This window comes from Terrapene carolina, unplaced genomic scaffold (genome assembly GCF_002925995.2).
Source record: "Terrapene carolina triunguis isolate 2854851 unplaced genomic scaffold, T_m_triunguis-2.0 Scaffold235, whole genome shotgun sequence".
Taxonomy (NCBI): Eukaryota; Metazoa; Chordata; order Testudines; family Emydidae; genus Terrapene; species Terrapene triunguis.
Genome location: NW_020664586.1, coordinates 583,493 through 610,883, shown reverse-complemented (window position 1 = coordinate 610,883; position 27,391 = coordinate 583,493). Strand labels below are relative to the sequence as shown.

Sequence of the window (27,391 nt, the reverse complement as noted above, 5' to 3'; positions counted from 1 at the left end):
AAGGCTGCATCTGTAAAGGCAAAATGCAACACTTAACAGAGGCAGCATTGTTCACACCAGACAGAGCAATGATTCCCCCATACTTAAGGGCAAGCACAGTCTACACAATAGCATAATTTGCCCGTCCCAAAGCGAGCGCACATAACCCACGGGAGCCCCAAAATGGTGAGTAAGCACAGGGTCAAGCGTGACTGACTGTTTCACGGCCGTACTGTCCTCTGGGTTTCTGTGCCTTGGGGAGAGCCAACAGTGACAGGGGGGCCCCCTATACTGAATGCTATCCCCACATTTTCCACAGGATTTCATCCTGGAAGATGTCTCGCTGCTGAGGGTGACCTGGGAAGCAAGGGAGGGTCTTCTACTGCAATGCGGCTTCTGCCCTGGCCCATATGCAGCTTGCCTGTGTGCAACAATGGTCCCCCCACCCCTCAGTTAGCCTGACTGGGACAAGGACCACAGTGGCTCTCCTGAGAAACCTGTGCAAGCACATTGCCCAAGTTCTGGCTGAGACTTTTGAAGAGATCACTGAGGCAGATTACCGCGATGTGAGAGAGCACATCAACACCCTATTCCGCATCTAGGCATGCATGCAACCCTAAACCTACTCACCCCAAGAGCCTGCACTGAATAACTTCCTTCCCAAAATAAAAGCCGTTTACTGGGAACCTCCTCTGTTGTTTGTCCTTCCCCAAGCACCGGCCGCCGTGACTGGCTACCTTCCTCCTGGCTTGAGAACAGCTCCTGGCTCCGCCTCAGCACCCTCGCTCCCGCTTTGCTGCTCCTCCTCCTCCTGCCTTGTTGAACTGGGCTCTGAAGTGTCCATGGTGGTCCCCGGAGTGGAGGTGGGGTCGCCCCCAAGTATCGTGTCCAGCTCTTTGTAGAAACGGCAGGTCACAGGGGCAGCACCGGAGTGGCGGTTTGCCTCATGGGCTTTGTGGTAGGCATTCCGCAGCTCCTTCACTTTAATCCTGCAGTGCAGTGTGTCCCAGTCATGGCCCCTTTTCATCATGTCCCTTGATATCTGCCCGAAGGTATCGTAATTCCTACGGCTGGAGCGCAGCTGGGACTGGACAGCTTTCTCCCCCCAAACACTGATGAGGTCCAGCAACTCGCCATTGCTCCATAATGGGGCTTGCCTGGCGTGTGGAGGCATGGCCACCTGGAAAGATTCACTGAGAGCACTCCATGCCTAGCTGAGCAAACAGGAAGGGATTTTTTCAAAATTCCCAGAGAATTTAAAGGGTGGGTCTGACGGTTGGTCACCTGAGGGCGGGGCAGTAGAGTTCAAAGTGATGACCAGAGTGGCTAGCACAGGCATTGTGGAACACTTTTGGAGGCTGATCAGAGCGCACTATAGGACCAGGGCATCCACACTGGTGCCGTGGCGCTCCAGCAGGGGCGCAGCAAACGTTATTCCACTCGCCAAGGTGGAGTACCAGCAGCGCTGTAGCCATGAAGTAAGAATGCTATACGTGCCTTGCCAGTGTGGACGGGTAGTGAGCTAGGTAGGTGCTTGTTTAAAAAGGGGGGAAGGATAGCTCAGTGGTTTGAGCATTGGCCTGCTAAACCCAGGGTTGTGAGTTCAATCCTTGAGGGGGCCATTTAGGGAACTGGGGTAAAAATCTGTCTGGGGATTGGTCCTGCTTTGAGCAGGGGGTTGGACTAGATGACCTCCTGAGGTCCCTTCCAACCCTGATATTCTATGATCTATGATTCTAATGCACCCGGGGCTCCTTTATTGCACTGTAACTCGCAAGTGTAACCAAGGCCTAAGGTGCCACAAGTACTCCTGGTTCTTTTTGCTGATACAGACTAACAGGGCTACCACTCTGAAACCTGACACATATCAGTGTCTCTGCTGCAGCTCAGAGCTTTGCCAGACAGCAGGAGCGTTAATCCATTTAACTGCTGCTATTGAGAACCCTGTAGGCAGTGTGAAACTGACTATCAGGTCAATTTTACCCTGCTGCTTGGCTAAGTCGGGAGGACTCAGAAACAGATCTCCTGGATATTGCCTTTGGATATCACTGGTTGTGGATTTTCCTTCATGTATATTGGCCTGGCAAGTGGTATCTTGTAAATGTAAGGCTTACGCTGCCTCTCTCAAATGCTCTCGAAATTTCCTTTTAACACTTTGATCCTGGCAACTACAGGTCTGCAGTTAGTATTGCAGTAGTGCCGAGGGACCCATAGAATCAGGACTTCACTGTGCTAGGCGCTTTACAGATATGGAACAGAGATGGTCCCTGCCCCATGGAGCTTACAATCTAAATTGCATTGTTGCAAGACGATCCATCAACCCAAACTAACGTTAGGTCTATGCAGAATACTTCTTCATGGAAGAAACGAGATGTGAGCAGACTGAGGCTATGTCTACAGTACAGCTTATGTTTGCAAACCTTAGGGGTGTGAATAGTCTCCTGCTGACCTAGCTTCTGCCACTTGCGGAGGTCGGTTTTTTATGCTGATGGGAGAGCTGTAACAATGCTGCCGTTGGTGGGACACAACTGAGAGTATCAATTCAGGACAAATTGCTTAGAGCAGGGCAGTCACAGCCCAAGGCTGGGTGTCCTTTATTATTAAGGCACGCCAAACCAGCCAAACAGAGAAGACTTTGGTTTTACCCCACTGGCTAACCATAAGTCACGCAAGCAATTCCCTTACACTCCAGTTTCCCAGTATCACCACCAGTGCCACTCGTTATGGGGATGACTGGTCATGAAATACCCCAGTAAAAGAAAAGAGTTCTCCTGATCCCAAAGGACCAAGCCGCAGACCCAGGTCAAATGATAACTTAGATCTTACCCAAAATACACGCTTATAGCCAATTCTTATTAACTAAAATTTATTAAAAAAGAAGAGAGAGAGAGAGAGAGAGTTGGTTGAAAGATCAATATACATACAGACTTGAGTTCAATTTCTTGAGGTCCAGTTACATAGCAGAGATGGTGAGTTTGTAGTTGCCAAAAGTTTTTAGAAATAGTCCATAGGTTATAGTCCAATGTCTATATTCAGGGTGACTCCAGTCAGTGACTGGGGATCTCAATGAAACCCAAAGTGATCTGAGATGAAGGATCGTGTCCCAGGGTTTTTATACATTTCCAGCAGCCTCCTGGTCTGAGAAAACAATAGATTTACCTTTCAGTCTGCCAAACATCATGGCAATTAGCATAGGGTAATTTATCCATTGAACAGTTCAGATACGGGTTACCACAACCTTCAAAGAGACATATAGACAATAATACTATTTCACTCAAGTGTCTTCCTACATGTTAATACTCCTTTTTTGATCTTTGAATCAAAGTCATAGTAATAGACAAAACTTGTTTGCTTACATCACAAGACCTGAGCAGCTAGCTACCCTTTTATCTCTAACAATGCAGGCTTGCATTTCAAAGCGCTGTTCATTCACATATCTTCCTAACAAGTCTTCCGCCATGGATCATGTCAGTCTGTGAGTTAGTTAACTCTTTCTGGCCCTGTGTCACCTTTCAATGAGATATATTACACTTATAACCTCACAGGAGAGCTCTCACCCGTCGGCATAGAGCGTCTTCACCAGATGCGCTGCAGCAGCACTGCTGTCCTGGTACAGCTGCACTGCTGCAGCGCTGTATGTATTGACATAGCCTGATGTGTGCACCTAGATTTTTATTCTTGTGCCTTTAATACTAGCCTACAGCTTGAAGAGCAGAGACTTTGTGGTGACGATTGCAGGACTGGAAGTCTTTCAGGTTGGTTAATCTGTGTGCAGTTGACTCAGAAGTCTGTCCTTCAGAAATGTGTAAGGCTACCAGGCTCCAAGTGTTTGTTCCAGTAACAGATTAGATTAAAATTTATGGTTGGCTCCAAATAAATCTGCTGTGTTTTGGATTAAGGAGGTCTGGATTTAATTGTAAATATTACTACTTATGTAGTGTGAAGTACCTATAGAAACCCACATTCCTAAAGTTAAGCTGGATTCAGCTGTATCTCTATTTTGCAATAACATAGCAGCATGCATGTAGTGAAGAGCAGAACTTGTTTCGAGCACTCCATTTCCAGTGTGATGGGATAGCCACTGGGGAAACGGACCACTGGTTTGGATACATTGTCTGCTCACAAGTTTACCCCTTCTCATAACCTTGCATTGCACTGAGCGTTTGAGCCTGTCCACTGCTTTCAGGGATTCTTTGAAGTCTGTCCTTATTCAGCCTACTAGGCATGTGGCATTTCTTGGGGGCAGGTGAGAGTTGTCATGGAGCAGTGGAAATTGGGTGAATTGAATTGAACAGGGCTGGATTAAGATAATCTGCGATGCTAGACATGCTCCCACGAAGTGGTGCTGTAGCCTTGACCCCTGCCACAGCCTCTCTTTAGGATGATGGTAGCAAGGATCACTAGCACAAACTTTTGTTGGGGAAGCAAGCAAGTCAAGGGCTCCCTGTCTTGAGGCAGATGGGGGTCCAGGCCAGGATTTGGGAAGCTTCAACTTTCCCCCCACAAATCCCAGCAGACATCCTCCACTGCCCCAAATAGAGCCGTGCTCTCTGCTGGGGTAGATGGTGGTTTGCCCCTCACGGCTGCAGCGGTGATGAGTTGGGGTCAGGACAAACTGTGGTCTGAATGGAGACAAACTGAGGCTTCACATTTTATTCTTGTCCACCCAAAGAGCTGCACCAGGGCAACACCCTCTCCAGTCCAGCACGCAGTTGCAGATGTGGGGTGGCAGATCTCCAGGAGGTAGGGGCAGGATGTCCTGCTGACTGGCTCTGGAGCAGACTAACTCATCTCCCTATGGGCTCCAGGCTGTATGTGATGTGAGGCACTTGCTTTACCCCTCCAGCGTCAGGTGCAGCTGCTGCCCTCGGTCTCCCTCTGCTGTAGAGTAATGTAAGCCTCTGTCCAAAGTCCTCCCTTTCTGTGTAAAACGAGTCTCAAAAGCAAACTGCTCCAGTAACATGGTCCTTCCCCAACTCATCACCCCCTGGGCTGCAGCCTTCAGGAGTTCCTCTTGTGGTGTAGGGTGGAAAGCACAATTCCTGTGGGAGAGCCCATGCCCTCCCTCTACCACAGCCTCCAGCCTGAAGGCCCAAACAGGGAAGTGGGCAGCGACTTGAGCTTCTGATGTTTGCCTGCTCTTACCTCAGAGCTAATTCCTGTGCTTGCCTCTTGGGCACAGGAGATCTGCTACCGGTGGCTAAAACCCAGACTCTCCCAGGTTCCTTCCCTGGCTCCCTTTCATCTGGGAGCCCCGCTGGCTTGTTCCAATCCCTGGAGATTCTGGCCAGCAGGCTGCTGCTCCCTCACAGTGTCTCATCCTGCACAGCAAAAGGAAGCACTGCTTGCTTGCTTCCCCACCATGCATTGTTTGCAGATCCCAGCCCCTGCATAACAGCAATCCCCCAAATGCTTGTCCTGAAAGAGCCAAGGCCCAGTAACAAGTGGTGGGCCTGGGTCTGCCCTTAGAGACAGCATGTCCTGCTGTAGGGACTCCAGAACCTGGGGCAGAAACCCAGTTTATGGTGGTCTGGAAGCAGCTGGAATTGATGCCTGTGCAGCCATGGCAGAATAAACAGGCTTCCAGGGGGCCTCAGTGAGTAGGTCATTGGATGCTGTGCTTTGTGGGTAGTGACTGTTTAGACCAGGCCTGCACAACTCGTAAAGCGGCGAGGCCATATTACTCCAAAGAAAACAGCTGAGTGCCGAACCCAGCGAGCCTTTATAGACCCCAGGGGCCAGCCATGCCCAGGGGCTGCTCCCCAGACCAGGTCCCCCCCCACCCCTGAACTCCCCTGGAGGGAGCACAGCCTCCCCCCTCCCCCCCACGAGCCCTCCCCACCCCATCCCGGTGGCCCCTGCCCCGAGTCCACTCACTGGCTTTGCTGGGCTTGGGCCGCTGCAGCAGCTTGGCAGGGAGGAGCTGCCTTCCGGAGGCGCCAGAGCGTCCCGCTTGCGGCGGCGGCGAGCCCCAGCCATGGAGGAGCCGGCGTGGCGCAGGGGGCAGCAGCCCTGCAAAGGCGGTGGCGTGGCTAGCAGCCATGCCCCCCATCCCTCCTGCCTAGGCTGCAGCCTGACGCTCCTCCCGGGTGCTCCTGCAAGCTGCAGCGGATGCATGTGGGCACTGGCCCCCCATGCGCCCCCGGCTGCCCCCTTGCCGCGCTCGGGCTCTGCAGCTCCCGGGAGCGTGAGCCACCACCGCCCCTCCCGGAGCAGGCTCAGTGCCCCGTGCCCCGGCGGCTCACATGCCCGGGAGCTGCAAAGCCCAAGGTGGGAGCCGGGGAGCACATGGGGGCAGCCGACTGCATGCATCTGCTGCAGCCTGCAGGAGCCCTGGGGGGGAGGAGGGGCCCCAGGCCGCAGCCTGGGCAGGAGGGGCAAGGAGCGTGGCTGCTCCCTGCTAGCGGTGCTGCCGCCTTTGCAGGGCTGCTGCCCCCCTGTGCCACACCGGCTCCTGCATGGCTGGGGCTCGCCGCCCCTGCAAGCCAATGCTCTGGCTCTCCAGTGCCTCTGGAAGGCGGCTCCTCCCTGCCGAGCCAGGCCACCGCTTTTTTATTGTTACCATATTTCAACAATCAAAAAAGAGGACAGGGGGAGACCCCCACCCAAGGCCCACCCCCATTCACTCCCTCTCACTTCCCACCCCCTCAGAACTCCCAACACTCCCCCCCCCCGCTCCTTGTCCTCTGACTGCCCCCTCCTGAGACCCCCCCCACCCTAACTGACCCCCTAGAATCCTACCCCCTACCTGTCCCCTGGCTGCCCCAACCCTTATCCACACCCCTGCCCCCAGACAGACCCCTGGGACTCCCATGCCCCATCCAACCACTCCCCACCCCCTGACAGACACTCCCCTCCAGAACTCCCGACCCATCCAATCTTCCTCCTGCTCCCTGTCCCCTGATTGCTCCGATCCCTCTCCATACCCCCCACCCCCTGAGAGCCCCCCAGAACTCCCGACCCATCCAACCCCCCTCCTGCTCCCTGACTGCTCCGATCCCTCTCCACACCCCTGCCCCCTGACAGCCCCCCCAGAACTCCCGACCCATCCAACCCTCCTGCTCCCTGACTGCCCCCCGGGACTCCCCTTACCACCATGCCGCTCCATGTGGAGCCAAACCAAACAAGCTGACAAGCACACAGCCCCTCCTCTGCAGAGTGCTGCGTGATGCTGAGGCAGGAGGAGCGGGGGAGGGACTGCTGGAGGCCAATGGGAGCAGCTAAATCAGGCCCAGGCGCCCAATCAGCCGCGCCGCACTCTGCGTGAGGGGAAGGGAGGTGAGGGAGGAAAAATCCAGGACACCCCCAACCACTTGGCGCCCTAGGCGACTGTCTAGTTCACCGGCCCTAGTGGTTGCACCGGCCCTGGGCGAACCCGACAGCCCCACCCTGCCACTTGCCCTCAGCCCGCATGTTGTGCAGGCCTGGTTTAGACATTGGATTATATTGGGGCTATTGAGGGGCAAAATGTCAACTAGCTTGCTATGGACTGAGAATGACTGGGGTTGCCTGGAGAGGCTGGTAGCACTGGCCTGTGACTTGGCACAGTTCTTCTTCAAGTGCTTGCTCATATCGATTCCAATTAGGTGTGCGCACGCTGCGTGCACGATCGTCAGAAGATTTTTACTCTAGCAACACTCGGTGGGTTGGCTGAGGTGCCCCCTGGAGTGGCACTCTTATGGCCCCAGATATATGCCCCTGCCAACCTAGCACCCTCTCAGTTCCTTCTTACCGTCCGTGACGGTCGTTGGAACTGTGGAGCGCAGCTTAGCTGATCTCCACTCTCCCTAGCATTCACTTTAGTACCTGTTAATAGTTCTGATTAGTGGTTAATAGTTGTTAATAGTTAGTTACTTAGTGTAGTTAGATTTAGTTTACTTAGTGAGGGGGAGCGGGGCATTCTCCCCTGTCCCGGTGCCCATGCCTGGGTCTCCAGGTTTCAAACCCTGCTCAGCTTGCCTGAAGCCGATGCCAACGGGAGACCCCCATGACGCCTGCCTAAGGTGTCTAGGGGAATCCCACCAGCGGACAAGTGCCGCATTTGCAAAGCTTTGAAGCAGAGGACCAGAAAGGAGCGGGACTCTAGATCAGGGGTCTCAAACATGCGGCCCGCGGGGTGATTTTCTGCAGCCCGCAAGCCCCTCGCAGCCCCTCCGCCCTTCCCCAGTGTTTACCAGAGCGGCAGCCCGACGTGCACCGGGAGCAGGGCAGGCTCCCTGCCTGCCCTGCCCAGCTCCAGGAAGAGGCTGGAACATGGGGAAGGGGGGGTGGAGGGGCTGTGTGTGGCTGTTACTTCAGGCAGCGCCCCCAGCAGCTCCCATTGGCCGGAAACGGGGATCCGCGGCCAATGGGAGCTGCTGGAGGCAGTGCCTCAAACAACAGAAACACACAGTCCCTCTGCCCCCCATTCCCCACGTTTCAGCCTCTTGCGGGGGCAGGGCAGGCAGGCAGGGAGCCTGCCCTGCCCCCGGTACGCGCCGGGCCAGATCCTGCCCCCCGGTCCCCTCCTGCAGCCGAACCCCCTGTCCCGGAGCCCCCTGCCACACCCTGCACCCCTGCCTCACCCTGCACCCCTCCTGGATCCCAACCCACTGCCCTGAGCCCCATGCCGCACCCCTCCTGTGCCCCGACCCCCTGCCTCACCCCGCACCCCTCCTGCACCCTGACCCCTGCCCTGAGCCCCTGCTGCACCCCGACCCCTGCCATACCCTGTACCCTTCCTGCACCCCAACCCCCTGCCTCACCCTGCACCGCTTCTGCATGCCAACCCACTGCCCTGAGCACCCTGCACCCCGACCTCCTGCCCTGAACCCCCTGCCTCACCCTGCACATCTCCTGCACCCTGACCCCCTGCCACACCTCACACTCCTCTTGCACCCCAACCCCCTGCCCTGAGCACCCTGCCCCCTGACCCCTTGCTGTACCCCTCACCCCTCCTGCACCCCACACCCCAACTCCCTGCCCTGAGCCCACCACCTCTGGGGGCAGGGAGGGGGCAGAGTTGGGGTGGAGATTTTGGGGAAGGGGTTGGAATGGGGGCAGGGAAGGGATGGGAAGAGGCGGGGCTGGGGCGGGGCCTCATGGAAGGGGTGGAGTGGGGGCTGGGGGGGAGGTGTCAGTAATGGGGCCCTCGGGCCAATGTACTATTCCTCATGTGGCCCTCATGGTCATTTGAGTTTGAGACCCCTGCTCTAGATTGAAACAGCTCCTTATGGAGTCGGGCGGCACTTAGACATCTTTGCGGGACCCGGCACCATCGTCTTCGGTGCGGAGTGCCCCTGCGGCACCAACTGGTCCAGCACTTCGTTTGGACTCTACTAAAGACTCGCAGCAGATCTCCCTGGTGCCTCCACCACCTTGGCGCCGGTCCCTATCTCTGAGACAGAAGAAGAAGCAGCCCAAGCGGGTGCCGGCTACTTCTTGTTTGTCAGTTCGACAACCACCGACACTTCCCGCACCGCAGTTGGGGCCAGAGTTCAGACTCTGCAGCCTTGAGTCTGTCTTTTCAGAGAACCGACCCTGGCCATCGAAGGGTAGGTCCTGGAGGGTCTGTTGCAACTCTGGTAAGCCAGAGACCTGCAGTCATGAGATGCGGCGCATGGCTATGCCCGAGGCCAGGGTCCTAGCCACCAAGTCCGCTGCGTCCAGAAAGGCCTGTAGGGAGGTTCTGGCCACCACCTTGCCCTCCTCTACTAGAGCCCCAAATTCCTCTCTGGTTTCCTGTGGGACCAACTCTTTGAATTTTGCCATAGAGAGCCACGAATTATAGTCATATCGGCTCAGGAGTGCCTGCTGGTTGGCCACCCTGAGCTGCAAGCCTCCAGCCGAGTACACCTTATGCCCAAACAAGTCTAGGCATCTTGCGTCTTTAGATTTAGGCGCAGGGGCCTGCTGACCGTGCCGTTCCTTCTCGTTGACCGAAGCTACGACAAGGGAGCATGGTTGGGCGTGTGTGTAGAGGTACCCGTATTCCTTTGAGGGGACGAAGTACTTTCTTTCTACCCCTTTGGCCATAGGTAGAATAGAGGCTGGCGATTGCCAGATTGTCTTGGCATTGGCCTGTATAGTCCGTATGATGGGGAGGGCCACTCTGGACGGTGTCTCCGCCGACAGAATGTCCACCACCGGGTCCTCTGCCTCCACCATCTCCTCTACCTGGAGGTTCATATTGTGCGCCACCCTGTGGAGCAGCTCCTGGTGGGTGCAGAGGTCCATAGGAGGAGGGCCCGAAACCGTAGTTCCCGTGACTGCCTCATCAGGCGAGGATGAGGAAGATACCCCCAGGACTAAGGGATCCTGCGTGAGGTCCTCTTGTGGAGGATTTTGTTGTTCAAGGTCCATCACGCTAGGAACGTGGGCCTGTAATGGCGCTGGAGCAGTCGCCTCAGAACCCCCGGGGGGAGGGGGAGCGGCGAGATACCGTGGCCTCCAATACTCGGGGCTCCGAAGGGCCGGAACGGGAAGCCCCCGAAGGAACTCCCTGGGCCTGATGGTATGCCCAGGGGGTCCAAAAGGACCATTATGGGGAGTCCTGGCCCGGGTCCTCGCCTTCTTCCGGCCACTGGCCTGCACCACCCTCGCCCTGGTCGTGGTAGCCACCTTGTGAGCAAGACGACGCAGAGGCAGAGCGAGATGGCCAAGGCGGTGCCGTACGTGATGGCGCAGAGTCCCCCAGTGCTGTACAGTGCCGTGGTGCCGGGGACCGGTGGCGTGATGCAGAGTGGTACCGAGACGGCGATCGGTACCTGCGGTCGTATCAGTACCGGGAGCCTGTTCTGGATCTCGATGGCGACCTCCGGCGAGATCGGCCCCAGGATCGGCTCCGAAATGAGTGCCGCTCTGACCAGTACCGGGAGTCCAGTCGGTACCTGCCATACCGCGATTCGGATCTCCGCGAGTCGGAGTGGTGTCGCGAGTACGACCGGCGCCGAGAATGAGATCGGTGCCGGGACTGCGAGCAACGTGGTGAAGGGTGCCAGGACCACGATCGGGACCGGGACTGGTGCCGTCCTGCTTCGCTCAGCGACGGCGGTCATATCAGGGACGGTTTTCCCTTCAACAGCACCGTCCCTACCGGAGGTGCCGCCGGCTGCTGAAGAGTCGGCTCTGTGAGCGCGATCAAGTCCTGACCCAGGACAACTGGGCCATCATGCGTTCACTGGTCATGCATACGCCGGTAATGCAGAGAAGGCCCTTCAGACCGCAGCCTCGGAGATCCTACCCTCCTCCTCAGCCAAGACAGGACTTCTTTCAAAGACGCGGCCGAGGTGGTAAAAGAAAGCAGACTGGGCACCAAGCCAGTCAAGGCCAAGGCCCTCCCAAACCGTCAGCAGGGCCTAAGCAGAACTTTTGAAGGTGCGCCTGAGGACAGAGCACCAGTATCCACTCAGGATCCTTTCCCACCTTTCCAAAATCATCTCCCCCACTTCCTCCATGCGTGGTCTCGCATAACATCAGACTGTTGGGTCCTGCGCACGGTGGAAAGAGGATACTCCCTCCAATTTGCTTTTTCTCCCCCCTCCCACCCTCCTTCCCCATCCCTCTTCAGGGACCCTTCTCACAAGCACCTCCTTTTACAGGAGGTCCAATCACTCCTACATGTGGAGGCGATAGAGGAGGTTCCAAGAGAGTCAAGGGGAAAGGGTTTTTACTCCCACTACTTCCTAATCCCCAAGGCCAAGGGCGGGCTCCGGCCCATCCTGGACCTATGCTGACTCAACAAATTCATGGTAAAGTTGAAGTTCCGTATGGTCTCACTAGGGACCATTATTCCTTCCCTAGATCCTGGAGACTGGTACACCGCCCTCGACATGATCTATCCAGCGCACAGATGCTTCCTTCGCTTTGTGGTCAATCAACAGCACTTTCAATTCACCATGCTCCCTTTCGGCCTCTCCACGGCCCCCAGGGTGTTTACCAAGTGCATGGCTGTTGTGGGTGCTTCCCTTCGTCGACAACGAATCCAAGTGTTCCCGTATGTCGACAACTGGCTCATTTGGGGTCGCTCCAGGGATCAGGTGCAGTCTCATGTTCAGATCACCATGAACATGTTCAATCATAGAATATCAGGGTTGGAAGGGACCTCAAGAGGTCATCTAGTCCAACCCCCTGCTCAAAGCAGGACCAATTCCCAACTAAATCATCCCAGCCAGGTCTTTGTCAAGCCTGACCTTAAAAACCTCTAAGGAAGGAGATTCCACCACCTCCCAAAGTAACCCATTCCAGTGCTTCACCACCCTCCTAGTGAAAAAGTTTTTCCTAATATCCAACCTAAACCTCACCCACTGCAACTTGAGACCATTACTCCTTGTTCTGTCATCTGGTACCACTGAGAACAGTCTAGATCCATCCTCTTTGGAACCCCCTTTCAGGTAGTTGAAAGCAGCTATCAAATCCCCCCCTCTTTCTTCTCTTCTGGAGACTAAACAATCCCAGTTCCCTCAGCCTCTCCTCATAAGTCATGTGCTCCAGCCCCCTAATCATTTTTGTTGCCCTCCGCTGGACTCTTTCCAATTTTTCCATATCCTTCTTGTAGTGTGGGGCCCAAAACTGGACACAGTACTCCAGATGAGGCCCCACCAATGTCGAATAGAGGAGAATGATCACGTCCCTCAATCTGCTGGCAATGCCCCTACTTATACAGCCCAAAATGCCGTTTGCCTTCTTGGCAACAAGGGCACACTGTTGACTCATATCCAGCTTCTTGTCCAGTGTAACCCCTAGGTCCTTTCCTGCAGAACTACTTCCTAGCCATTGGGTCCCTAGTCTGTAACAGTGCATGGGATTCTTCCATCCTAAGTGCAGGACTCTGCACTTGTCCTTTGTTGAACCTCATCAGATTTCTTTTGGCCCAATCCTCCAATTTCTCTAGGTCCCTCTGTATCCTATCCCTACCCTCCAGCATATCTACCGCTCCTCCCAGTTTAGTGCTGTCACGGAGTTGGGGGGGGGAGGGACACAAGGCCCTGCACCCCCGGCTTCCTGCAATTCACCAAGACTCTCAGCCAGCCAGTAAAGCAGAAGGTTTATTGAGACGACAGGAACACAGTCCAAGACAGGTCTTGCAGGCACAGACAACAGGATCCCCCCCCAGTTAGGTCCATCTTGGGGTCCCAGGGCCCCACAGCCCCCTTGGGAGGTCAGAGCCCTGTCTGCCTCCCAGCCATTCCACCAGCCAGCTCCTGAAACTTCCCCTTCAGCGACCCCTCCCACAGCCTTTGTTCAGTTTCCCGGGCAAAGGTGTCACCTGGCCTCTAACCCCTTCCTGGGCTCTCATGTTACATGCTCAGGTAGCTTCCCTCGGTCAGTCTCCCATCCCCCAATGCAGACTATCCTAGCCACACTCCCCTGTCAGCATTCAAAGACCACATTAAGAACAGTCCCAGTTCGCCACATCTCTCCCCCCTTCGAGACCGAACTGAGCAGGGTCACTTTAGCCAGTGACCTGGGGAAGTTCCAACCTACCCACGTTCCCATGGATGCTCCAACATCCCTCCCATTCCTTGGTGAGAATTACACCAGGCCCTTCCAGTTTCACGCCCCCCCCTTAGGTCGGGGTTGCTCGATGGCACTCGTAGTTCGCATGTGGGAAGGTTTATGCGGCCTGTGCCCTTTTCCCACCCCAATACCCCTGGGGTTCCAACTGGGCTGGGGTCTTCTCCCAGCGTTCCAGTCTGGAGGTCGGTGATTCGGGCTCTCTTTGTTCAGAGCCCCCCTTTTAACCTTGGCCACCCTCTGGAAAGGCTCCTCTATGCTGGGCAAGGGTCCTAAAGCCGTTTTCCCCTTGTCCCGGGCCTTCCTCCCCCTCTGACAGGGGTCACAGGATCGGCAGTACTGTCAGACAGTAACAAAGACCCCAGGCCAGTAAAAGCTCCGTAGCAGCCTCTGCTGGGTACGCCAGGTTCCCTGGTTCCCTGAGAGGGGAATGTCATGGGCCTGGTACAGCAGCTGGCGGCGATACTTCTGGGGTACCACCAGCTGCCTCCTGATCCCCCCCGACTCAGTTTTCCCTGGGGGAGCCCATTCTCGGTACAGGAACCCTTTCTCCCACAGGAACCTTTTCCGGCCACCTCTCCCCATGGTCTGTACCGCACCGAGGTCGGCCAGGTCCCTTATCTTCCGCAAGGAGGGATCTTTCTGCAACTCGGCCTGGAACTCAGCAGCTGGGACAGGGATGGCCACCTGCTCTCTCTCGCCGGCTGGGTCTGAAGCCGCAGCCTCCCTGAGCCATGTCCCTGGGTGTTCCCTCCCCACCAGGTTAGGGTCCTGCGCCTCAGGCAAGACACCCTCCCCAAGGCCAGGGCGCCGTGCCCCTTGCCAGCTCTGACTACGGGTCACAACCAGGGCACCCTGGGGGTTGCTTGGCCAGTCCTCCAGGTCCCCCCCCATCAACACCTCAGTGGGCAAATGGTGGTGCACCCCCACATCCTTGGGGCCCTCCTTGGCCCCCCACTTCAGGTGTACCCTCGCCACAGGCACCTTGAATGGGGTCCCATCCACCCCCGTCAGGGTCAGGTAGGTGGCGGGCACCACCCGATCTGGGGCCACCACCTCGGGCCGGGCCAGTGTCACCTCTGCGCCCGTATCCCAGTATCCATTGACCTTCCTCCCATCCACCTCCAGGGGAACAAGGCACTCTCTCCAGAGGGGCAGCCCCGCGCCCACCCTGTAAACCGAAAACCCTGAGTCTGGAGCATCCAGCCCCCCAGAGGAGCTGGCCTGGAGCTCTCCTCCCTCCTTAGCAGGTGGTACTCTGCCAGCCCCCCTTCCCTGGGAATGCTGCCTCTCGCCCGGCTGGGTCTCTACCCAGTCAACCCTCTGTGGGTTCGGTCTGCTCAGTCTGTCCCTGAGCCTGGGGCATTGGGCCCGTATGTGGCCTCTCTGGCCACAGTGATAGCAGCCCATGTCCCGTGGGTCCCCTCGAGTGGGTCGGATGGACCTGACGCTGGATGCCCCCCTTTGGTGGGGGTTCTCCATATTTCCTCGCTGGGAGGTCCCATGGTGACTCTCTCTCTGCGTTGTGGCGGGCTTGTTCCTTTGGGACTCCTCCCTGTTATCCCCTGCCCGACTGTTCACAAACTTGTCGGCCAACTGGCCTGCGTGCTGCGGCTTCTCTGGCTTTTGGTCCATCAACCATCGCCTCAGGTCGGCTGGGCACTACTCATACACTTGCTCCAGTACGACTAGGTCAAGCAGGTCCTCTATAGTTTGGGCCCCAGCTGTCCACTTGCGGGCATACCCCTGCGCCCGGTTGGCTAGTTGTAGGTATGTGACCTCACGGGTTTTACGCTGACTCCGGAACCTTTTCTGGTACGTCTCAGGGGTCAGCCCAAACTTGCGGAGCAGGGCCTTTTTGAACAGTTCGTAGTCCCCTGTCTCCGCCCCTTTCAGTCGGCTGTACACCTCCCTGGCTGTGGAGTCCAGTGAGGGGATGCGAAACTGGAGCCTGTCTGCAGGGTCAACCTGGAGCAGCTCGCAGGTATTCTCAAAGGCCGTCAGGAAGGTATCCATGTCCTCCCCCTCCTCACGCTGGGCTAGGAAGCACTTATCAAAGCTCTTTGCAGTCTTGGGTCCCCCCTCACTCACCGCAGCCAGGGCCACACTGCTCCTCAGCCTGGCCAGTTCCAGCTCATGCTGACGCTGGTCCTGCTCATGCTGACGTTGTTTCTTCTTCTCTTCCCGCTCCTGCTCAGTTCTTGCTGCCTTAACTCGAACTCTTTCAGTCTCAGCTCCCTGTCATATTCCAGTCGCATCCACTCCCGGGACGGGGAGCTCTGCCGGGACGATCCCCTGCTGGCCGCCGGGGTCAGGGCGCCCTCGGTATTCGCTGGGCTTCCCCCAACCCCTCCCCAAGGTATAGGTAGGCAGGGTCTCGATGTCCTCGGCAGCAGTCTGACCCCTCCCAGCCATGTCAGGCCCCGGGGCCCATGCTGCATCCGCCGGGCGGCTTGTCTTAGGGACAGGGCTCGGTTCATCCAAGCGATCCCTCTCCTCCAGCTGGGCAATTAGCTGTTCTTTGGTGGACCTCCCAATGCACATCCCCCTCTGCCTGCACAGCTCCACCAGGTCGCTCTTAAGGTGTTTAGCATACATCCTCCTGCTGGCCACTCGCCGGCCTGTGCTCTCCGCTTTCCACCGTTCCCAGGAGATCCCTAGTGTGCCAGCCTTTCTTCAGGTCACCACCTCTCTGCCAGGGTCCAGCTGCAGACTCCTCCGCCCCGGGACCACTCACTGCGATCCCCCGGGGGATCCTGTTACTGCAAAAGTCCTTCTCACTGGTGTCACACTCCCAGGGGTTAATCGCCCCCTGAAACAGTCTCTCTCCCGACTCTTCTGCCCACCTGGTCCCCGTCGATCCCCCTTCGTTCTACTGCTCCCCAGGCACTTACTGCAGGAAGCGCTGTCCACGGGGTGCAGTAGATCCCACCTCTGCCACCAGTTCTCACGGAGTGTGGGTGGACACAAGGCCCTGCACCCCCGGCTTCCTGCAATTCACCATGACTCTCAGCCAGCCAGTAAAGCAGAAGGTTTATTTAGACGACAGGAACACAGTCCAAGACAGGTCTTGCAGGCACAGACAACAGGATCCCCCCCCCAGTTAGGTCCATCTTGGGGTCCCAGGGCCCCACAGCCCCCTTGGGAGGTCAGAACCCTGTCTGCCTCCCAGCCATTCCACCAGCCAGCTCCTGAAACTTCCCCTTCAGCGACCCCTCCCACAGCCTTTGTTCAGTTTCCCGGGTAAAGGTGTCACCTGGCCTCTAACCCCTTCCTGGGCTCTCATGTTACATGCTCAGGTAGCTTCCCTCGGTCAGTCTCCCATCCCCCAATGCAGACTATCCTAGCCACACTCCCCTGTCAGCATTCAAAGACCATGTTAAGAACAGTCCCAGTTCGTCACAAGTGTCATCTGCAAACTTGCTGAGAGTGCAGTCCACGCCATCCTCCAGATCATTAATGAAGTTATTGAACAAAACCGGCCCCAGGACCGACCCTTGGGGCACTCGGCTTGATACCGGCTGCCAACTAGACATGGAGCCATTGATCACGACCCGTTGAGCCTGACGATCTAGCCAGCTTTCTATCCACCTTATAGTCCATTCATCCAGCCCATACTTCTTTAACTTGCCGGCAAGAATACTGTGGGAGACCATATCAAAAGCTTTGCTAAAGTCAAGGAATAACACATCCACTGCTTTCCCCTCATCCACAGACCCAGTTATCTCCTCATAGAAGGCAATTAGGTTAGTCAGGCATGACTTGCCCTTGGTGAATCCATGCTGACTGTTCCTGATGACTTTCCTCCCCTCTAAGTGCTTCAGAATTGATTCCTTGAGGACCTGCTTCATGATTTTTCCAGGGACTGAGGTGAGGCTGACTGGCCGTAGTTTCCCTGATCCTCCTTCCCCTTTTAAAGATGAGCACTACATTAGCCTTTTTCCAGTCATCTGGGACCTCCCCGATCGCCATGAGTTTTCAGAGATAATGGCCAATGGCTCTGCAATCACATCCGACAACTCCTTTAGCACCCTCGGATGCAGCGCATCCGGCCCCATGGACTTGTGCTCGTCCATTTTTTCTAAATAGTCCCGAAGCACTTCTTTTTCCACAGAGGGTTGGTCACCTCCTCCCCATACTGTGCTGCCAGTGCAGCAGTCTGGGAGCTGACCTTGTTTGTGAAGACAGAGGCAAAAAAAGCATTGAGTATATTAGCTTTTTCCACATCCTCTGTCACTAGGTTGCCTCCCTCATTCAGTAAGGGACCTACACTTTCCTTGACTTGCTTCTTGTTGCTAACATATCTGAAGAAACCCTTCTTGTTACTCTTAACATCTCTTGCTAGCTGCAACTCCAAGTGTGATTTGGCCTTCCTGATTTCACTCCTGCATGCCTGAGCAATATTTTTATACTCCTCCTTGGTCATTTGTCCAATCTTCCACTTCTTGTAAGCTTCTTTTCTGCATTTAAGATTAGCAAGGATTTCACTGTTAAGCCAAGCTGGTCGCCTGCCATATTTACTATTCTTTCTACACGTCGGGATGGTTTTTTCCTGCAACCTCAATAAGGATTCTTTAAAATACAGCCAGGTCTCCTGGACTCCTTTCCCCCTCATGTTATTCTCCCAAGGGATCCTGCCCATCAGTTCCCTAAGGGAGTCAGTCTGCTTTTCTGAAGTCCAGGTTCTGTATTCTGCTGCTCTCCTTTCTTCCTTGTGTCAGGATCCTGAACTCAACCATCTCATGGTCACTGCCTCCCAGGTTCCCATCCACTTTTGCTTCCCCTACTAATTCTTCCCTGTTTGTGAGCAGCAGGTCTAGAAGAGCTCTGCCCCTAGTTGGTTCCTCCAGCACTTGCACCAGGAAATTGTCCCCTACATTTTCCAAAAACTTCCTGGATTTTCTGTGCACCGCTGTATTGCTCTCCCGGCAGATATCCGGGTGATTAAAGTCTCCCATGAGAACCAGGGCCCACGATCTAGTAACTTCTGCTAGTTGCCGGAAGAAAGCCTCGTCCACCTCATCCCCCCTGGTCTGGTGGTCTATAGCAGACTCCAACCACGACATCACCCTTGTTGCTCACACTTCTAAACTTAATCCAGAGACCCTCAGGTTTTTCTGCAGTTTCATACCGGCGCTCTGAGCAGTCATACTCCTCTCTTACATACAATGCAACTCCCCCACGTTTTCTGCCCTGCCTGTCCTTCCTGAACAGTTTATATCCATCCATGACAGTACTCCAGTCATGTGAGTTATCCCACCAAGTCTCTGTTATTCCAATCACATCATAGTTCCAATCAACTAAGCCTCCTGCTCAATGTCGTGAAATCCACTCTGGTACCATCCCAGAGGATAGAATTCATAGGAGCAGTCTTAAACTCAGGCCTAGCCCGGGCACTTCTGCCGGAAACACGCTTCCAATCCCTGGCGAACATCGTCCATTGCCTGCAACGCTTCCCGACCTAGGGTGACCAGATGTCCCGTTTTTATAGGGACAGTCCCATTTTTGGGACATTTTCTTATATAGGCGCTTATTACCCCCCACCCCCTGTCCTGTTTTTTCACAGTTGCTATCTGATCACCTTATCCCGACCTCAACTGTGAAAACATGCCTATGCCTCCTGGGGCACATGGCCTCTTGCACGTATGTGACCAGGCACGCCAGACTACGACTACGTCCACTCCAAGCCCGGCTATCAACAGTTTACCGACCAGGTCGGGACAGCTTGAACATGGTGGTTACCATTCCGCCAGGGATACTAGCCTCTCTAGACTGGTGGCTGCACCCCAAAGCAGTGCACGAAGGGGTGTCATTTCATGCCCCGCAGCCCTCCCTGTCCCTAGTCACAGATGCGTCATCCCTGGGATGGGGGGCCCACTTCAGGAACCTCTGGACACAAGGACTATGGTCGGCAGGAGAGTTATTCCTGCACATCAACGTACGGGAACTCAGAGCAGTGCGCCTGGCATGTCAAGCATTCCAAGAGCGCATTTAAGGCCGTTGCGTTGCAGTCCTCACAGACAACACAACGGCCATGTTTTACATCAACAAGCATGGGGGAGCCCGGTCGTCCCCCCTCTGTCAGGAGGCCACTCGTCTGTGGGAATTCTGCATAGCCCACTCGATCCATCTGGTGGCGTCACTTCTCCCAGGAGTCCAGAACACCTTAGTGGACCACCTCAGCAGATCATTCCTGGCTCACGAGTGGTCGGTTCGCCCGGATGTCATCCACTCCGTCTTCCGGAAGTGGGGCTTTCCCCTGATAGACCTATTTGCCTCTCGTGAGAATCGGAAATGCCAGGTGTTCTGCTCTCTCCAAGGACGCTCCCCTGGTTCCCTGTTAGACGCCTTCCTAATACAGTGGAAGTCTCACCTGTGCTATGCCTTTCCTCCATTCCCACTAGTCCACAGGGTCCTGCTCAAACTGCTGAGGGACAGAGCCCGTCTGATTTTGGTCGCCCCAGCGTGGCCCAGACAGCACTGGTATTCTACTCTCCTGGAGCTGTCAGTAGACACTCCAATTCCACTCCCGCAGTCCAGGGGTGATGCTGCATTTGGTTCAGCGGTCCTTCAGTCCGCTACATCTCACTCTGACCCCACCGCCTAGGTAAGGCTTGGGCGTCACCTAATTGGAATCGATATGAGAAGCACTCGAAGAAGAAAAGACGGTTACTCACCTTTGTAACTGTTGTTCTTTGAGATGTGTTGCTCATATCCATTCCAAACCCGCCCTCCTTCCCCTCTGTTGGAGTAGAACAACAGTTACAAAGGTGAGTAACCGTCTTATTTAATCCTAAAGGGCCTCACCTTTTCTTTCAGCAGCATAGTTCCCTAAATGCAAGTGCAGAGAGCTCTTGAGGCAGTTCCTAGCCCCATGGTCCCAGGGCACAGGGAGACCTTTCCTGATCTTCCAGAGCACTGAGACGGCACTCATTTTATGAATAGTTAATTTAGAGAAAGTTCCTGATTAAATTTCCTCCAGTAGCCATAAAACCATAGTCTCACATCAGCCAGCTAATCAAATTCTGCTAACTGACTAATGAGTTCTCTCCTCTTCTCCTCTCTCCCCCCCCCCCTCCCCACCCCCAGGTAACGGCATCTCCCTAATGAACATGTCGATTATGCAGGAGAAATGTAGTCGAGGGCTGACTGGAAAGCTGTCCTGTGAACAAGTTGTATCTCTAGTATTGAGACTAATATTTGATTCTGGGGTTTTGTGTGAATGAACTGGGAGCCTGCTTGTTAAGCGTGCTGCTGTGATTGGACTGCTTCTTCCAAATGAATCCAAGGCTGGGAATTAGTAAAATGGGCTATGCAACCTTTATGCCTGACTTCTGCAGCTTGTACAACTGCTGCTTGTCAGTCTCCCTGGCTCAGGGTGCAAGATTGCACACAGACCCATTCACTGGTATCATCTTCCTCTGGGATCTGCTGCTTGCTCATCTTCCAGGTAGAGAGAAATGTGCATCTGCATGGCCGAAACACTGGGGCTACCATATGTCCGGATTTCCCCGGACATGTCCGGCTTTTCGGTCTATAAATAGCCGTCCGGGGGGGATTTTTAAAAACCTAAAAATGTCCGGGATTTCCCCCCGGTCGGCTATTTATAGACAGAAAAGCGGCGGCCAAGCGCCGCTGGGCAGCCAAAGCCCCTTCCCGGCTCCCCCCATCCCCTGCAGCCTTACCACGCCGTCCGGCCCCGCAGCTGTCTTCCCCCTCCTCCCCTCCCCTGAACGCTCCGCCCCCCTGCTCCTCCCCCTCCCCTGCTTCCCGCGAATCAGATCTTCGCGGGAAGTCTGAAAAGAAGCAGGGGCAGGTGGGAGGCAGCAGCAGGTAAGCTGGGGTGGGGGGGGGGCGCGAGGAGGAGAGCTCTGGGGAGGCGCGGCGCTGGCCGAGAGGCTCCCTCCAGCCTGGGCCAAGTGGTGCCCGGCGGCCCCAGCGGCTCCGGCCTGGCTCAGGCCCCAGGGTGGCGGCCCCGGTTCCGGCCGAGCGCGCCAGCCTGGCGCCGGCCGAGCACCCCCGTCCCGGCTCGGGCCCCAGCAGCACCGGCTCGGGCCCGGCCCGGGTCCCAGCAGCGCTGGCCCCGGTTCCCAGCCCCGCAACCCCAGCCGGAGCACAGCCCGATTCCTGGGCTCTTTAAAGCCGGCCCTGGTCAGGGGACAGGGAGGGGGGGTTGGATGGGTCGGGCGTTCGTGAGGGGGCTGTCGGGGGGCAGGGGTGTGGAGAGGGGTTGGGACAGTCAGGGAGCGGGGGGGTTAGATGGGTCTGGGGTTCTGGGGGGGCTGTCAGGGGGGCAGGGGTGTGGAGAGGGGTCAAGGCAGGCAGGGAGCAGAGGGGGTTGGATGGGTTGGGAGTTCTGGGGGGTCCTGTCAGGGGGCGGGGAGCAGTTGGATAGAGCATGGGAGTCCCGGGGGTCTGTCTGGGGGTGGGGGTGTGAATATGGGGTGGGGGTGTGGATAAGGGTCGGGGCAGTCAGGGGACAGGTAGGGTCGTAGGGGGGCAGTTAGTGGCGGGGGTCCCAGGAGGGGGCAGTCAGGGGACAAGGAGCAGGGAGGGGGGTTGGGGATTCTGAGGGGGGCAATCGGGGTGGGAAGTGGGAGGGAGTGGATGGGTACGGGGCAGGGACGGGGTCCCCCAGTGTCCTCTTTTTTTTGCTTGTGGAAATATGGTAACCCTACGAAACACGATAGCTAGCCCACTTTAGGTAATGCCTTTGTTAGGCCACATCTACACTGCTGTGATCAATGCAGCCGGGGGTCGATTTAGCTAGTGAAGACCCACTAAATCGACCGCAGAGCACTCTCCAGTTGACTCCAGTACTCCACCAGAATGAGAGGAGTAAGGTAAGTCAACGGGAGAGCGTCTCCCGTTGACTCAGCGCGGTGTACTCTGCAGCAAGTTGACCTAAGCTACATTGACTCCAGCTACATTATTCACTTAGCTGGAGTAGTATAACTTAGGTCAACTTACCCTGGTAGTATAGACAAGGCCTTAATTTCACCTTACAGGACAGCAAGTATCAAAAGTATCTGGGTCTAAGGGAGCAATTGTCTTTAACTAGATTTCAAGTTGGTGCGTTTTAATCTTTTTTTAATAGTCAAAAATAGTTAAATGTTCTCCCTGTGTCCCTGAACACTCAATACCAGTTTGAGGTTTTATAGTTTTCCTTGCCCTGACTTCTATGTGAAAGACCCACACACAAAGGGGAAACGACCGCAGACTATCTCCAGAGTTAACAAACTGAAAAAAGAGAGCTGTTTCTCTGCTCTCTTTCAGTCACAGGAATCTTGGGGGCTATTCATCAAAATGTTTTAGGCAGGAGTGTGCTGTTTAAGGTCTTCACCCTTCAGAGCTGGATGGAGAATAACAAAGCAGAAGCAAATGTTGAGATGCTGTGAATTTCTGACTTCTCTTGTCAAGAATCTAAATTGCAGCTCCCAGCAGAGTCCAAAGCTGCTACAGACTCAGGTTCATCTAGCTGCTAGCATGTCTCTGGAAGGTGGGATGGGGAGAGAACTTGTACATTGGCCTGTTGGAGTGGGCTGCTCTGCAGCTGGCCCTTCTGCTCTCCCAGCTGTTGGGCAAATTGGCCCCTTCATGCTGAGATGCCTTCACAGCCTCCTTGGGAGTGGAGTGATTTTTCACGCTTATCTCCTTTTGTTCAAGGGTGTGGTTGAACAGTGCAGAAATTGACTTCAGACTAGCAGCTGGAGAGTGGAGAGACTGCTCCCTGCCCTGTCTGCAGGGATTTTTAAACAGGTATGCAGGGAAAAGAATGATCAAGGGGGGGTGGGAATGACATTTAAACTCTCCTTGTGACTTCTTGGCAGGGACATGAGAGCCATACAAAAGGCAGCTGTTCAAGAGCCTATCAGGCCCCCTGGAATAAATCCAATTCAGCAGCTCTTCCAGCCTGATGGAAAGGAACTTTGGCACACTTGTGACCTGGAATTGCTTAATTTTTTGTAAGCTGGGCCTGCTCCTTCCCCTTAAATCTCTTCTGCAGCAGTTGATAAGCAGTTTCTCTTCTCTGTCAGGGAAAATGCTGCAGAAAAGAAATGCCAGGAATGCATACAGCAGGTGGGGACTGACAGATGTGCTTATCAATCATGACAGACTTGGTTACAGAATGGTTTATTTATTTAAACAGCTACTGTTTGCCTCTGGCATACTTTATACAGGGCCGCTCAATCCTTTTTTAGCATATACTGGGGTTCAAGAATGAAAGGCGCTGTATTGCTGTGCCTCCCATCTGAGGGTGAGCTCCCAGGGTTCACCTACTAAAGGAGACAAGGTGAAAAGGAGGATTTGGTGAGCATACTTCTGCCTTGGCTCAGCGTGTGTTCAGCAGACCTCTCTCACACCACATCTGGCACGTCTTAATAGCATATTTACTTGAAAGCAAATAACGCGGTAGATGTTGGAAGCAGGTTATGGGAAAGGCTTGCCTTCCAGAACAGCAATGTAGGAGGAAAGAAATTCTGCTGTGAAGCAAATTACAGTGCAGTGAACTAAGCTCACTGGACTATCTTTGTCAGTTAAAACAGTTTCACAGTGGTTAGCAATCCCAAGTAAATTTTTCCTACAAGGCGCCCTGTTGTTCAGTGATGAGATACTTTGTTGAAACAGATCTTGCATTGATGAGAGCATCTTAATTGGCAAAGCTGCAATCTGCAGTAGGGTGCAGAGATGTTTCACCCAATGCAGTTGAAAGGTAGATGACTGCAGTACAACTTCTTGGCTAATTCATGCTCTTGGTGCTGCCACTCCTGATTTCTGAGCACCTTGAGCTCAGCACTGGAAGGTGGGAATGATTTAAATGAAATACAAACAACACTGGTTGAATGAGGGCAAGTGGGTGTTTGCTGATCTGTGAGCAGCTTTCTTGTGTTTGTTAGCAATGTACATTGGTGTGCTTATTGCGCGGAAGGCATCAGACACATGGTATGGGTTTTAACCAACTTTATTAGTTAAATTACATCCAAGGTTCCCATCGGGGAGCAGCCCAGCACAGTCACTTGCACCTTTGTGATTATTTGCCAATTCTTGGGGCTTCCACCACAGGAGGAGTCAGTCATTACACTAGGAGGGTCTCTGGGTGCTTCCACTTGCGTGCTAGCATCCTTCCCCCCTTTGGGGGGGGGGGGGAGGAGGTGAGAGGGGGATCTCACCACCCCAGACAGCACTGTCTTGTAAGGAGATGCCCACTATGTTACCTTTTAGGATCTGGAGCCTAAATCAGCAGGCTCCTGCACTGGGCACTGCCAAAGGTGCGACAACTAAACAACTCAGGTCCAAACTGTGATCTCTGGGAGGGGGAGAATTCCAGCTATCCAGTTGCCCAATCCCTAGGTTTCACTGCGAGAAAGGCGAAAAAACCCAACCAGCTGTAGCCAGTCTGGTGATATGAGGAAAAATTCTTCCCAGCCCCAATACAGTAACTAGCATAGCCTGCAACAATCTAGATGAGGGAGGAAGGGTGGGTTTATTGCTGGAAACCAGCAAACAGGAAGTGGCCCTGAGCAGATGGCTCAATATCTTGTGCCAAATCCTGGGGGGATTTCAGCCTACTCTGGAAGTCCTGTGGGGGCTGGAAACTTTGTGGGACAGGCCTGTCCTGCCCTTTTTGCCTTCTCCCATCGTGGAAACTACCAAAACACACCCTTTGCTAGGTTCGGGGGCCCTCTTACAAGTGGAACAAAGCTAAAGGACAAGTGATTCTGGAAACTTTGTTCCAGCCCTCTCAACGTCCACTCTGACTTACTTGCTGGTACTAGACCCTGAATGAGTCTCTGATCAAAGTGAAGCCCTGTAAAACTAAACTTTTAGGACAAGCCAGAGCAAACCACAGACTTGCAGATGATGTGACTAGAAGAATTCTCTCCTTTTAGATGACTTTCTACATGTAGGCCACTTCAGCCTGTCTAGCAGGAAGTCCCTCCTGAGTACTTCCTGCAGTATTGGAAGGAAACTTGACTATCCTTTGAAAGCTATCAACGTCTGTAGAACTGAAAGGGGCACTGACAACTTGAAATCTAGTCTGTTTTTTAAAAACAGTTCAAGGTAGTTTCAGTCACCACACCTGTTCAGAGTCCCTCTACCAACTTTTGTGGCTTTGCAGTCACTTTTTTTTAAATATAAAATCTCATTTGCATCTGTGTGAAAGACCCGTAGAACAGAGGAGACTAATTTTCCCATGCAGCAGGGGAAGCAATGAACATGAGTAAACAGTGCTGTCAAATGCAGCATATAAACACAAGGACAAAAGATAGCAAGTGTAACTTACAACAGCAGCAGATTGAAAGCATTTTCAGGGCTCTGATTTGTTTGAGATGGTGACCCTGCAAACTTTCATTTGAAAAAGTTTCTAGCCCTTAAGGTTGCCAAGAGCTTTTCAAAAGTGCCCTTATGCAGCACTACCCTTGAGTCTGTTCAGAGCCGCTGCCCAGTTGGGCAGCAATTTAAAAAGTAAGGATAATCATACTGCCATTTGCCCTGTTATTCACCTTATCTATTATATTTCATGCCCTGCTCAGAATTGTTAATCAGCAGCAGAAGGAAATTAAGAAAACTGCTCAGTTTCACAACTGCTGTGGTCAGTAGTGACACTGCAGAATCATCAGTTTCATTGTACTGCTGCTAGGAAAAGTGCTGAGGATGAGCAGAGAGGCCCACACAGAGCTATTTTCAGGACAAGATCCATCAAATGGAAGCTGGGAAGTGAAATAGCAGTTGCCGTTCCAGCAGCCAGAAAGGGCCACCTGTTCAGAGGTTTAGCTATAGCTGCCAGGCAGGGCCCAGAGATTATTCTCAGCACCAGATTGGAATCTAGGCCTCTCACCAGGGTGTTGATTGCTCCCTAGAGCTCACTAGTGGGAGCTGTTCTATTGGCTTCTGACTAGTAAGTCATCGTCATAGCGTGTAAGGCCAGAAGGGACCACCAGATCATCTAGTCTGACCTCCTGTATATCACAGACCACCAACACTGCACCCAGCCCTCGCACGCTACACCCAATAACTGAAACGAGACCATGGTATTACAGACTACAGGAGATTGTGCCAGAGGCAGGGACCAGTGTCAAAGGCCCCTGCCATGGCAGGGAAATAATTGAATTGTCTGGTAAACTTTTCAATCCTGGTCTTAAACTACTTTGCAAAAGATCAGTGTTAGAGCTTATTACGGAGTGTGGGGGAGTCAGGGCCCTGCACCCCCCACTTCCTGCAATTCACCATGACTCTCAGCCAGCCAGTAAAGCAGAAGGTTTATTAGATGACAGGAACAGAGTCTAAAGCAGAGCTTGTGGGTACAGAAAACAGGACCCCTCTGTCAGGTCCCTCTTGGGGGGTGAGGAGCCCAGACCCAGGTTCTGGGCCTCCCCCCATTTCCCCAGCCAGCTCCAAACTGAAACCCCTTCCTGCTGCTGCCCCCAGACACACCCCCGGCCCCTCCTCCAGCCTTTGTCCAGGTTCCCGGACAGAAGGTGTCAGCTGGACCCAACCCCCTCCTGGGCTTAGGTTCCGAAGGGCAGCCACCATCGTTTACGTGCTGGCCATCAAATATCATCCCTCAGTGAAGTCACACCCTTATTTCCTATCATCATCTAGTATTGGTGCAGTACCCCAGGGAAACGGAGGCACGCCTCGTGTTAGCAGAAGACAGTAAATTAGTAAAACTCTCATGCAACATTAAATATTAATACTCCCTACTCTGTCACAGAGCTCCCTCGAAGGCCCCCTGTATATAGCGCTGAGGTCAGGGGGCCTTGTTAAGTTAATGTAGACAGAACCTAACCATGTTGCTCTAATGGGTTAAACCCAGAACAGCCCAAGTTAGACCTTGGCTACACTACAGCGTCTATTGATGGGTGTCCTGGCTCAGTTATTTAAACCGATACAGAAGTTTTATCTTCTGATTTGC

At 54.4% G+C, this 27,391-nt stretch overlaps 1 protein-coding gene across 4 annotated transcripts in view; it reads left to right on the top strand.

Annotated features, from left to right (window-relative positions):
- DAG1 (dystroglycan 1) overlaps positions 1-27,391 on the top strand; it is a 146,674-nt gene that overhangs the window by 37,797 nt on the left and 81,486 nt on the right. For 2 of the 4 annotated variants that reach the window (XM_026657049.2, XM_026657047.2), the window contains exon 2: positions 23,140-23,232. The exons of 1 other annotated variant lie outside the window; for it this stretch is intronic. Coding sequence is in view for 1 of the 3 variants with exons in the window: in XM_026657046.1 (XP_026512831.1) it covers positions 24,163-24,187 (25 nt within the window). In the remaining 2 variants the exon portion in view is untranslated. Of the gene's footprint in view, positions 1-23,139; positions 23,233-24,159; positions 24,188-27,391 lie in introns of those variants that run through there. One more of the 4 variants, XM_026657046.1, reaches the window with a different exon arrangement.